The following is a 14,004-nucleotide window of genomic DNA, read 5'->3' on the forward strand; positions in this document are numbered from 1 at the left end:
AATTTAGATATTGGATTTTACAGAATAGCTTAATTGCCAGACTAGTCAGCTGGTGTTAAGACTGGAAGTACAGATCAGAAACTAAGGCCTTGTTCACAATATCATTTTAACTGAGTTTATTACCAATTATTCACATGGTTGGTTCCGAACACAGTTTACATTCACACACAGTGTGGTTGCTTGATTAATAACTGAGATCAGGTAATTGTGTTTCACTCCATAAAAGAAACTAAATCCTATCACATGACTGTCTTCCTGTCACCAGCTCTGCATTTGTTGTTGTTGTTACTTTTATTGGCAAGGGGAGGGAGGAAAGAGATTGGTGATTGTTTGTGTGTTTGTTTGCTTGCTTTGTGTGACTGTTTGCAGCAGAAAAGAAACCATAATTATGTAACTGATCTAGCCAGCAACCTGCTATAGAAACTCATAGAAATGTAGGGCTTGAAGTGACCTCAAGAGGTCACCAAGTCCAGCCCCTGTGCTAAGGCAGGAACAAGTATACATAGACAGTCCCTGATGCATTGTCCAATCTGTTTTTTAAAAACTCCAGTGATGGGGATTCCACTAGCTCCCTTGCAAGCCTATTCCAGAGCTGAACTATTCTTATACTTAGAAAAAGAGTACCTCCAGCAGAGCTTCATGGAGATGTCCCTGGAGAATTTCCGCTCCATCCCCAGATACGTTCACAGACTTTTCCAGTAGCTGTACTGGTACTGGCCACGAATGCATCCCAAATCCTCAGGGCTACTTAATCATTAAAAAACGCCTGCTTTTATAACATGCATTGTATTTAAAAAGGTACACTCACCAGAGGTCCCTTCTCCAGCTTGGTTGGGTTGGGAGGGTATTTCAGTCAGGGTGATAAAAAGATCCTGGCTGTCCGGGAAAACGGTGTGCTGTGTGCTCTCCTCAAGCTCGTCCTCATCATCATCATCTTCCCCATCCGCAAAATCCTCAGGCATGGCGGAGAGTATCCCATCATCGGAGTCCACGGATAGGGGTGGGGTAGTGGTGGCGGCCCCCCTAGAATTGCATGCAGCTCAGCGTAGAAGCGGCATATCTGGGGCTCTGTTCTGGAGCGTCCGCTTGATTCTTTGGTTTTCTGGTACGCTTGTCTGAGCTCCTTAAGTTTCACGTAGCACTGTGTTGCGTCCCTGCTGTAGCCTCTGTCCCTCATGGCCTCGGAGATATTTTTAAATGTTTTGGCATTTCGTCTTTTGGAACGTAGTTCTGATAGCACGGATTCCTCTCCCCATACAGCGAACAGATCCAGTACCTCCCGTTTGGTCCATGCTGGAGCTCTTTTTCGATTCTGGGACTGCATGGTCACCTGTACTGATGAGCTCTGCATGGTCACCTGTGCTGATGAGCTCGCCTGGCCAAACAGGAAATGAGATTCAAAAGTTCCCGGGGCTTCTCCTGTACGCCTGGCTAGTGCATCCGAGTTCAGAGTACTGTCCAGAGCGGTCACAATGGTGCACTGTGGGATAGCTCCCGGAGGCCAATACCTTCGAATTGCGTTCACACTAACCCTAATTCGAAACGGCGATGTCGATTTCAGCACTAATCCCCTCGTTGGGGAGGAGTACAGAAATCGGTTTTAAGAGTCCTTTATGTCGAAAAAAATGGCTTCGTTGTGTGGACGGGTTCAGGGTTAATTCAATTTAACGCTGCTAAATCCGACAAACCTATAGTGTAGACCAGGCCTAACACTTATCTTAAAAGGTCTAACTAAGTACCTATCAACTAACAGCCAAGGACACAGAACAATGGACTGCAAGAACGACCAATGCTCTTGCAATGCAAGACAAGGCCCTCCAACCAACTGTCCTGGGCAGTACAAAGGAACCGAGAGCGTAGAGTTGGCAGCACCTAATATACCAAAGCATGAACACAGCATTCAAGAGAGTGTCACAGCTGACCCTACAGATACCACTAAGGCAAAAACTCCGATGACTTCGCACATGGGCGCGCACACACCTAGAATGGAATCGACACGAGCAAGCACTCGAAGAACTGTGACTTACCATACATTCAAATGTTTGGGGGCTTTTTAAAGTATAATTTTAACTTTGCATCTTTGGTTTTCCTAATGTTAATGACAAGTACAACACAGTATAACATAGAGCACAATTTTGTCCTAAGACTCCAGTATGGTTCAAAGGTCTTGATGCTAGAATGATTTGTCACAAACACCTTAACACAATCTTTCTTTTAAGTAAAAATCTTACAAAGCTATTCCCTGAAGGACTCTCCATCATTTGGAAGAAGCTTTTGTATCCTTTGGTTTAGAATTTTGTATTCTTTGTGTTTAGATCTTGTATGCTATCATTAGAGTTTCTTAAGACATGTTCTTAAAAAGAACTTGGCCCATTATATTCCACTATGAATACATAAACTTCATGAAGCTTCTTGCTTACTATACAATATAGCAAAGTAACAAGGAAAAAATCATTATCTGTCATGGATACGTTTAAGAAATAGCCAATCTAACCCTGTCTCCATGTTATGGATGGTATCTGCTCAAGCAATTGCAAAATAATTGTTAAGAAACAAAAGAAGAAAGTGTGCACAAGTGTGGAACTTGAAAATTTTATCTGACACTCAATATGCCAAGGACTAAGCCCTATTAACCAGGCGAAAAATATCTGTGCCTACAGAGTCTTGCCCCTCTGAGCCAAGCCCTTTATGGTGTAAAAGAATAAACAGTTGCACACTGTTTATTGAATTTGAACACACTGTCAATCAACCTTCTATTTAAAACATTTTAAAAATGTAACTTTGTCTTTCTCTTGTTTTTTGTTAAAACTTCTATTTCCAATCTAGCTTCACTCCACAATTTTTTGCCTTTTTTCTTCCCTATAATAATAAATCATGCTGTATCTTTTCCTGGGTTGTTTTCAGTGACGTGCTTTCCTCTTTTCTTTCTCCCCTCCCCTTTCTCATTCTTTCCCTAAATTGTGTACTCTATGTTTTGCCCTATAATCTTTTTGTTCCTCCCACTTCTCCTGAAAACACCCCCACCTCTCTTGCTACCCTACTTCTCTCCCTGCCCACCATGCGACAACTTCTCATTGATTTCTCTCTTTCCACCTCACCAGTTAGCACATGGCAAACCAGTGTGCTATAGACTGACAGCCCAGCTTGCTGTGCACTAAATCTTTGTGTAGAGAAATCCTTACTCTCTCTCTCATCCAACTGACTCCTGGCTTGTGTGAAGGTGGTTGAAATGGGTCTTCACTAATCTACTTCCTCAACTAGCATTTTTTTCTAGGTCCTCCTCCTCAGTGGATAGTTCCAGTGATTGGCTCTGCTGCTATTCCTAACAATCCCAAGCAGAAATGGTGTGTAAATGACCTAAGATTCTTGCTAGTTTCATAGCTGCCCACAGAGTTCTAAATGGCAACAGTGAAAGCTGCAGATTCCACAAGATAATACTGCATTGATTCACATTCTATTCAAGCTTTTCTTCATAATCCTAAGGGACAAAACTTTAAAATAAAAAAAAAAGATTGGATGGATTTTGTACAAGTTGTTGGCATTTACCCAGGAAAGATTTGTATTATACTGTATTCACCATAGGCAATTGGGGTTTGTTTCTTTATTCAAACCCTGTGTACAAGCATGCATGATTTCTTTCCAAAATAATTTTGATTATAGATGAAGAGATTCAAAAGTAAATTGACCATAACTGATATAATCCTTTTTCTTAGAAAACATTATTAATCCTTTCCACTTTGTACGTACCTATCTAAGATATCAAGAGAGAACAAATCACTGCAGTATCTAGGCAATGAAGTACAGTGAAATAAGAAAGGTATATAACTAAAGACTAAAACTGGACTCCACTTTGTCACCTTCCTTGGGTTTGGTCCACTGTGCTTTCCTCATCCCACTCCTATCATCATCTCAACTTTTGTTAATGTAGCTAGGCTGTGGTGAAGGAGGGTCTTTTGCACCAGGCTCTGAAGGTAGATAGAGCTTATTTTGATTCCCTTTCTAAGGGGTTCCATAGATTAGGGCCTAGCACCAAAAATGCTTTGATCACCTAGCTCCCGAGTCTTTTATTCCGGGTTTAGCAAGCTTTCATGTGCCTGATGAGCACAGTGGTCCTGAGATAGAGAGGTTGATCTTGAAGTAGACTACTCTCAGACAATTAAGGTTGCTGAAGCTAAGAACCAGGACCTTGAAATGAACCCAGAACAAATGAAAAACTGAACTCTACAATGTGAGTGAACAAAGGTTTTGCCAGGTCACTGACAATTAGGTTTTTTCAGTAGCAGAGAATTATACAGAGGATAAATTAATGGCAAATTAGTAGTTACAGGGCAACTGAAAGAAACAGTATAGTAAATTTCATTATAACAAAAAAAAAACAAAAAACCCACACTGAATTGCTGTTCAGCCTTAATCAGAACTATACTAATACTTCTTGACTGATGTCAAAGACTCATAGCAACATCAGACTCCTACAATATAACTTTTCTATATTACATAAGAATGGTTCTACTGAATCAGCCCAATAGTCCAACTAGCCCAATATCCTCTCTCTGACAGTGGACAGTGCCAGATGTTTCAGAGGGAAAGAACAGAAGTGGGCAATTTTGAAAGGTCCACCCCACTGTCTAGCTTCTAGCAGTTGGAGGTTTAGGGACACCTGGAGCATGGGGTTATGTTACTGATCATCTTAGCTAACAGCCATTGATGGACCCATCCTCCATGAAATTAACTAATTCTTTTTTGAACCCAGTTATACTTTTGACCTTCACAACATTCCATGGAAATGAGTTCCACAGGTTTACTGCATGTTGTGTGAAGTAGTCTGTCCTTATGTTTGTTTTAAACCTGCTGCCTACTAATTTCATCAGGTGACCCCTTATGTGAAGGGGCAAATAACACTTCTCTATCCACTTTCTTCATACCATTCATGATTTTATAGACCACTCTCACATTCCCCCTTAGACGTCTCTTTTCTAAAGTGAACAGTCCAGTCTTTCAATCTCTCCTCATATGGAAGTTGTTCTATACCCCTAATCATTCTTATTTCTCTTCCCTATATATTTTCCAATCCCAATATATCTTTTTTTGAGATGAGGTGACCAGAACTGCCTGCAGCATTCAAGTTGTGAGCATACTATATAGATATAGATATAGATATAGATAGATAGATATAGATATACTGGCATTATGATATTTTCTGTATTATCTACACCTTTCCGAATGATTCTTAACATTGTCAGCTTTTTTGACTGCTGCTGCAGAGCAAATGTGGATGTTTCAGGAAACTATCCACATTGACTAGAAGATCTCTCTCTTGAGTCTTATAGTCTTCCCAACTGACTTACACATAACAGCTGATATTACCTGAAACTCCCTTGGATGGGCTTGGTACAGATCAGTCAAATTCTGCTTTAATTTATATAGGTATAGATCTGGAGTAACATCTCTGAAGCCAGTGGAGTTACTCCAGGTATACACCTATCTACGAAAGAGAAAAGGCCAGCCATTAGTGTAAATAGTTTCAGAAATATTTTGTTTCTGACATCTTATTTTGCTACAAATGATAATAATGAAACACTCAGCAGAACACAACCCTCAGCTGGTGTAAATCAGTACACTCCCCTGAAACCAGCTGTGGATCTAGCCCATTACATTGTAACCTAATAACCTAGTTATTTGTTTTCACATCTCACCACTATGCAAAATATTCACACAAAATGTTGTTCTGAAATGTTAATGATAATAGTTTGAACTTATATAGCACCTTCTATCTACAGATGTGAACATGCTTCACACACATTAATTAATTTAGGCTCAATGCCCTTTGGCGGTAGACAAGTATTATTATTCCCATTTTCCAAGTAAGGAAAAGAGCAATACCAACAGGAATACCTACAACAGTTGGGCAGTACAAGGCACAGTAGACCAGGATGTTAAGTAGATGTTTTGCAATGCCTCGCAATTGATAGCAGGTTCTGTTATGTAATAGGAGGTGCTGTAAAAAACCTAATTTTCTAAATCAAAAAGACATAGCAGGCATGTGTCATAAAGGGACATAGTTTGTTCTGAATCTTTTCCCACTACAGCCACTTCTGAAGAGTTTAGTGGATTGATTTACTTTGTCCAAAGCAGGTGGAAAGAAAAATGGGGGTGTAAAGTTGTTGTTCAATCCTGAATGAAAAAATTGTCGTGAATGCCACTGGCGGGCCTCATACTCATCAAACTGCTTATTTGTGCTATCACCAGATACCAGCTGAAATGGAGTTAGGTCAGTAAAAGTACAATGGAGAAGCTAACACAAGGGAAAGAATGCCTGGGAAAAACTGACCTCACAACTCACACAGGAAGAAAACTCCAGTGAAGCCCTAGATAATCTTATATTTTCCTAAAACATGTGTTTCTTCTTTTATGCAATGTAAGTACAACCCTCTTGTTACACACATGATAGTATCTTGGGGTAAAGCAAAATGCAGTGAAGAAAGAAATCTCTACAATTTTGAGTGCAACAGCAAATAAACTCTCTTATATCTCAGTCACATAGATAACCAAGTGCAGCTTCTAATATTCAATGTTTCTCACTGAGAAATATTTATCATTTATAAAGTTCTCACATTTTTATGCAAACAGTGCCAAGAAAATTGTTTAAAAAGATAACATTAATTTGAAATTAGAATTACAATTGAAATTAATGACAGGTTTCAGAGTAGCAGCCATGTTAGTCTGTATTCGCAAAAAGAAAAGGAGTACTTGTGGCACCTTAGAGACTAACAAATTTATTTAAACATAAGCTTATGCTCAAATAAATTTGTTAATTGAAATTAAATGTTTATTAGTCGTTTATACAGAGGCTGACAAGCCAGTGACTTTTATCACCCAGAAGTTCACTAATCATTTTACTATGGAATGGATAGGTAGAATATTCCAATTTGTGGGACACACAATAGAGAAAAAAAGAGCCATCTTTCTCAAAATAACAAGGAGCAGCAATAAAGTTCAAAGCAAAGCCTATCTGAACACAGCTTGCTTAAAAAAAAATTACATAAACTGAGTTCATTTCCTTCTTGTAATAGGACACCATGTTTACCTGCCAAATAACTATCCTATCTTTTTCATACATAGCAGTTTTTGCGTACATATGTAAAATCTTTTATGGTTAAGGAGACCACCATTTATAGACAATGTCCTTTCTTAAGAAACCACCATAAAATATTCCCAAATGTACTGATTAAAATGCTGTTCCACATTTATTAGAAGGTCATATCCATTATGCAACTGATTTTTGTCATTCCTTTGGTTTCACCATACTGTAATCAACGAAGATGCAATTTAGATTGGTAAAAAAATATTAAACTACAGAAAGACCATATCTGTAATCCTCTGTATAACATTAAAAAATGGATAGGAAGAAAAATAAAAAAATGAATAAACTAATCAAAGAGCCAAATTTGTCATTGGCAACAAGACATAATCCAGTGGTTCTCAAACTTTTGTACTGGTGACACCTTTCGTAATAGCAAGCCTTTGAGTGTGACCCCCGTTATAATTAAAAACACTTTTTTATATATTTAACACTATTATAAATGCTGGAGGCAAAGCGGGATTTGGGGTGGAGGCTGGCAGCTCGTGACCAATGTTCCCTCTAGTTTTCGACAGGCCGTGTGTGCAAAAGGTTTCTTCTGTGCAAATTGTTGTGCTTCTGTGCAAATTTTTGTGCGCTCGGTGTTTCGCCGTGTGCGTGGGGTGTAGGATCTGTGTGTGCGCGCACATGCACACAGCTTAGAGGGAACAGTGCTCGTGACTCCCCCGTAACAACCTCACGACCCCCTGACTTAACCAACGTCAACCCTAATTTGTGCCCTTTTGGTACTGCCAATCTAGTGATATATGCGAAGCCTATACTCAAAATGTTAAGGGTCTAAACCTGCCCTTAATTACAAACATGCAAACCTAGTAAAGTACAAAAATGCAACGGGGGCGGAGGGGGAGAAATGGTTTTAAATTGTACATTTTATAACTTGAATAAAAATAAAGATAACTGTCATAAGCAGTCACCTGAAGGTCCAGCAGAAATCAGGCAGACACCAAACTCTACTCATTTATTTACTTATAAACGTATGTGATGATCAGTAAGTTTCTTTGTTCTCAGTATCAATTGTTATCAGAAATAGTCAGTTTATTAGGAGCTATATTATAATATTATACTCAATATGCTCCATTGAGCAGTGTTTTGTAAGAGAGAGACACTCTCTCTCTCTCAAAAATTTTCATAATGGGAATCTTCCCATTGACTTCAATGGGTTCTGGATCAGGCCTATAGTCATAAAAACCAGGTCATTGAAGTCTACATCTCAAATGCCATCATTTGGCAGAGAACTGGTAGCAGATATACAGTAACAGTCAGGGTATAGCGAGGTTCTTGGTGGGGTTACAGAGGAAGCACAAATATTGCTGAGTTCTACATACTAGAACTAGGTACCAATCAGGGTAAGCTACAGAAATTATATAGGACTGTTTGAAAAAAGATCCAGCCTAGAAGATTTCATACACTAAGCAGTCTTTGTTTGGAAAAAGACACAAAAGTGAAGAAAGAATAAAAAAAAAACCTTTTGCTTCTAGAAATGGAATTGAATGCAACTGCTTGTGAGTAAAGATATGAAGGTTATGCTTTTCTGCTTTCTTATTTGAGTCTCAAAGCACCAGTTTAAGTGCCCACATCTCCATCATTTCAACGTGTCCTGATAAATACGTCTTTCATTTAAATCTGATAAATATTTTACTTACCCAGCATCCTCCTGGAAACCTTCCAATTCATCCCTTTGCTCTGCTAAGGTGGATTCTAAATCCAGATAGGTACCATTATGGGACAGTTGCAGTGTACAGTCATCAAGCTGTAAGGAAAAAAATCAAAATAGTGTAATTATTTGTATTAATAAATTATAAAACACTGCCCTTCTTTTGGATATGCCAATTTTTTTGCCGCAGAAAAAGGGAAATCTTACAGCACATGTTCCTGTTGAAGCACCTGTTTTCCGCCATTTTCACTTTTCCACCAAGTCCTGAGGTCCACATTGCACTCACTATTCTTCTAGCAAAGGAGGACCAGACAGCATTCTCTTATTTGGAGACCAATACTAGTTCTTAATTTTCTAAAGGAGCCATTTGAGTTATTAAGCCCTCAAACTCCACCAAAGACTAAGCACACTCTTCCTTCAGTGCTCTCAGCCCTAGCTGGCATAGGCAGCCAAATGTTTGTTAGACACACACAGATAGATAGATAGATAGATAGATAGATAGATAGATAGATAGATAGATAGATAGATAGATAGATAGATAGATAGATAGATAGATATAGACACACACACACACTTCAGCCCTCCAGTGAATTCGATATCATTGACTCAGGAAGAGATTCAAGGAAAGATATCTATTGCTCAGATTAAAAAATTATTTTAGGTTATTGCTTGGATCAGGAGGCAAAAAGTATATTTTGATTTATGCCAGAGTAACTGAAATCACAGTAAGAAAAGGAGTACTTGTGGCACCTTAGAGACTAACCAATTTATTAGAGCATAAGCTTTCGTGAGCTACAGCTCACTTCATCAGATGCATATCGTGGAACCTGCAGCAGGTTCCACGATATGCATCTGATGAAGTGAGCTGTAGCTCACGAAAGCTTATGCTCTAATAAATTGGTTAGTCTCTAAGGTGCCACAAGTACTCCTTTTCTTTTTGCGAATACAGACTAACACGGCTGTTACTCTGAAACCTGAAATCACAGTCTGTCTACAATCATTGTGCTACTACCAAATCTAGGATTTGGAAAATCTGTTCACTTCTGTTTAGATTTTTCTTTGGAAAAAAACAACAACATTGCTTTTACATGAGCTATTCACAGTTATCCCTCTAAATTCTTCTGGGAAGTAGACATTTAAATGGCATGGCACATACAGAAGGCTCAATTACTGGAAAGAAAAATGTAAACAAAGTTAACTCTTTGATTCTTAGGGATTAAAAAAAACCTACATTAAGTTCCATAACTAGAGCATGTATCTTTTTGACTAAGAAGGAATATCAATCTACACAAAACTGGAAATACAATCTTTAGAGAAAAAGAAATGAGGCTAAACACTACTCTGGGAAACTTTTTCCCAGTAGACCAGATTATCAACTGAAATGCTAATTTATTCACTGAAATGCCAAAAAGGAAACTACTAATTAGATAAATGTTCTGCTGTCACTATGGGGACTGGGAGATTTGCCTACAATCTCCAATTCTACTGCATAACTAGGAAAAAGGAACGGTGCTTTACTAACATCTGATTACTTTAGTTTATAAAAAGCATGACGAGAACAGGAAGTATCTGATGTGCTAGATACAGGAAAATGGTACATTCTGCCTATTTTCAATTTGTCACCACAGTTTCAATTGAATGTGGTATTATTCATTTTTGTCCTAAAGCTTTTTACAATGTATCTAATAACTGAAACTATGGTGATGGAGGGTATGCATAAAAGTAACTATTACTCCAGTACTTTAACTATGCTGCATTTCACCAAAAAGTTGGCTCCTTTTCAATGGGGAGGGGGAGGCAAGATGAGGCAAGAGGGGAGTAAAGTAATACCTACAGAAAGGACCAGGCACTCAGATACCATTGTGAGGAGCCACTATGAAATACTAAGACAGATCAATCACCTCATGCAGATTCACTCTTCCTCCCTTTAGACTCCCCTCCGCACGCACGCACAGGCCACACAGGGGACTGGAATCGCTGCAAATTCCCACTGTTGGAGATCCTGCTAATTACTCCATCAGAAGGAGAGGGGAATTACTTCCCCCATATCCGAAATGATATGGGATTATAGCCACAAAACACACAGCATTCCCAAGATTTGTGCATATTTCCAATGCTCTGCCATTTGCCAGGGTTGACTGTACAATGACCATACTCCTCTGCACAGCCTCCTCCTCACTCTCGGCACCAGCAGGTGGTTCACTGAGAGCACAGTAGAGACAGGCTCACTGTTAGCAGTTCCTGTGCTTGGCCTACAACATCACAGAGCTCCAATTGTAGGGAAAGTCCTGCTCAGGCCCCCGCAAACCCGGGCTCAAACATGCCCAGTGAAGTTAGAATTTTTAGGGAATTTAGCTGAAAAGATCTATCAAGTCTCTACAAAGCATGTGCAGGAAGCTTTTGGAAAATTGCAGTTATCTTGACCAAATTTGGGAGGATTTTCACAGAGAGAGCAAAAGGCCACCCCACTGCCAAATTTCAAGTCCCTGTGCCAAAGCCCGGGAGTGCTAGAATTTCTCAAATAAAAGGTTATTAGACATTTTTAACATGGTCAAACAACGTATTTTTCCCTAGCCTCATTCTCAGAAACACCTGAACTGTGTTGGCTGAAATTTTTCAAAAAAATTTCAGCCAGAAGCAAACATCCAGAATGGAAAATTTCAGCCCAAATGGTTAAAGTCTGGCAAAGCTATAAGATTCTTGTAATGAGAAGCTGTGATGATTTTGGAAATCTATCTATACAATGTATTAATTCAGTGAACTCTCTGTATGCATCTTTATCAAGCTGCAAACTCCATTCTGAATGTGGAGTCTAGGTGCATTCATTGTGAGCTTCAGTGTCATGTTAGACTGAAATTTCAAAACAGGACCGTTGACTTAAGTGCCCAACCAATGATATGCAATAGCACTAGACAAATACAGGCTCCCAACCAGAAGAACTGGTTTATCAGGAGAGAGATCACCTGGCCACTAAGTCATGTGGTAGGACTATATGGTCACCTGTTGAGGCTGACCAGTGAGTTAGACCCATCTACCAGAACAAAGACAGTTCTCCAAGGACTTCCAAGGGAAGGGTGAGCTGAAGAGGGGAAAATCCATATATGATTTACAATTTTCATACAGATCTGTAGGTTTCTTGTGTGTTTAAGTAAAGAGCAACAGCGTTGCAGAACTCTGTGCAAAGTGTGGCTGTTCTATGCTACAACTACCATGTAGCCCTTGAGAGAGTTAAACTGTAACCCAAAAGGCTCACACCTTCAGTAGGATTCCGGAAGAGAGTATGTTTAAGCTACAGCAGGAGTCTGAAGTGTCATCACTATGCTTAGGGACTAGGCAGCTGAGCCACATGGTCACAACTCTCAGGGGTGGGGCCAGAAATGAGGAGTTCAGGGTGCAGGAGGGGGCTCTGGGCTGGGGCGGGAGGAGGGACAAGGGCTCTGGCTGAGGGTATGGGCTCTGGGCTGGGGATGAGGAGTTTGGGGTGTAGGAGAGTGTTCTGGGCTGGGACTGAGGGGTTCGGAGGTCAGGAGTGGGATCAGGACTGGGGCAGAGGGTTGGGGTATGCGAAGGGGTGCAGACTGGAGCTGGGGATGAGGGGTTTGGGGTACAGGCTCCAGGCGGTGCTTACCTCAAGCAGCTCCCAGAAGCAGCGGCATGTACCCTCTCTGGTTCCTACTTGGAGGTATGGCCAGGTGACTCCGCACGCTGCCCCATCTGCAGGCACCTCGCCTGCAGCTCCCATTGGCCGCGGTTCCCAGCCAATGGGAGCTGCAGGGAGGCATGTGGAGCAGCCCCCAACCCTGCTCCCCGGCTGAAGCAGGGCAAGCCCCAGATCCCACTCCTCAGTCGGAGCTCGAGGGCCGGCTTAAAACAGCTGGTGGGCCAGATCCGGCCCACGGGCCGTAGTTTGCCCACACCTGCTATAATACATACACTATAGATGTATAATATACTACCATATTTCTGATTTAAGGTCAGTTCATTTTCATCTATAAAACTGAGTTTTTACTGGATTCATGTTTTTCTGGCCTACATAAAAATTAAAGTTGTTTTGTGAACCCAACAAAACAAAGCTTTTTAAATGAGTTTTCTATTTTTCTGTGTGTCAATATATCAATTCCGAAAGTTGCCAGATGGACAGCCCTAGATACTGAAACCCTTTGTTTATCCACAGATCAGCGATCGCTCTGCCAATGGTCTCAATTCTAAACTGGAGCAGAGACTCCTGTCTAGTTAATCCATCAATTCTCCACAAAGACGGCCACAAGGTTAACATATAACAATGATACTAGTCATGTTTTAAGGACCATGGATGGTGTTGATGTTAGTGATGTGGATACCTGTGCATCAGAAAACAGAGAACAACTTGTCTCACTTTGCCCAGCAAGTCATCAAAGGGTAATGATTACTCATATGCAAAATAGATGCATCCATATTTCATCTATGCTGTTAATGAGACAATGATAACATAGTGTGATAGTTCCATGAATAGGATGTTAAGACTGTTAGAACCATGGATCTCATCAGCAGCAAAGAAAATAATTTATTCACAGACTCGACATAAGAAACCTTCACATTCTGCTTTGGACTTAACTATCTTGAGTAATTCTGTATCGTCTGCAAATTTTGCCACCTCACTGTTTACCCCATTTTCCATATAATTTATGAATACATTGAACAGCACTGATCCCAGTACAGATCCCTCTCTCCATTCTGAAAACTGAACATTTATTCCTACCCTGGGTTTCCTCTCTTTTAACCAGTTACTGATCCATGAGAGAACCTTCCCTCTTATCTTATGTGAAAGGCAACGGAAAAATGTAGTCAAAGAGTTAAAAATTCAAAGCAAAAGGTATTTTAAAAAACACAATTCCTATTGTTTCTTAACCTAAACCTAGTCTGTCAAAGGGTAAGGACACCCTTGGCCCAAATGTAAACTGAAAGGAGCAATTTTCAGGATCAGGACCCAATTGCTCAGCTGCCACTCCTGCCCCTTGTGATGTCATCGCTTCACTAGTTCTCTGGTCATCACAGAAAGTCTTCCATGGTAAAGAACACCTAAAATTTGAATCTAAATCTCAAGCAGACAATGGGTGGGTGGAGGGGAAGGGAATGGAACTCTCATAGGTTCTTTAAATACTATAAGGAAATAAAAAACATGGGATGCCAATGTATTCTTTTTTATTTTGCTGGTCACCTTTAAAAATTAGTT

At 40.1% G+C, this 14,004-nt stretch overlaps 1 protein-coding gene across 6 annotated transcripts in view; it reads right to left on the bottom strand.

The window, feature by feature from the left end:
* Window positions 1–14,004, bottom strand: part of FHOD3 (formin homology 2 domain containing 3) — a 627,020-nt gene that overhangs the window by 559,501 nt on the left and 53,515 nt on the right. For all 6 annotated transcript variants that reach the window (XM_073332694.1, XM_073332693.1, XM_073332692.1 and 3 more), the window contains exon 2: window positions 8,782–8,888. In XM_073332694.1, coding sequence (XP_073188795.1) covers window positions 8,782–8,888 — 107 coding nt within the window. The remainder of the gene's footprint in view (window positions 1–8,781; window positions 8,889–14,004) is intronic.

The sequence above is a fragment of the Lepidochelys kempii genome, chromosome 2, assembly GCF_965140285.1.
Source record: "Lepidochelys kempii isolate rLepKem1 chromosome 2, rLepKem1.hap1, whole genome shotgun sequence".
Lineage (NCBI taxonomy): Eukaryota > Metazoa > Chordata > Testudines > Cheloniidae > Lepidochelys > Lepidochelys kempii.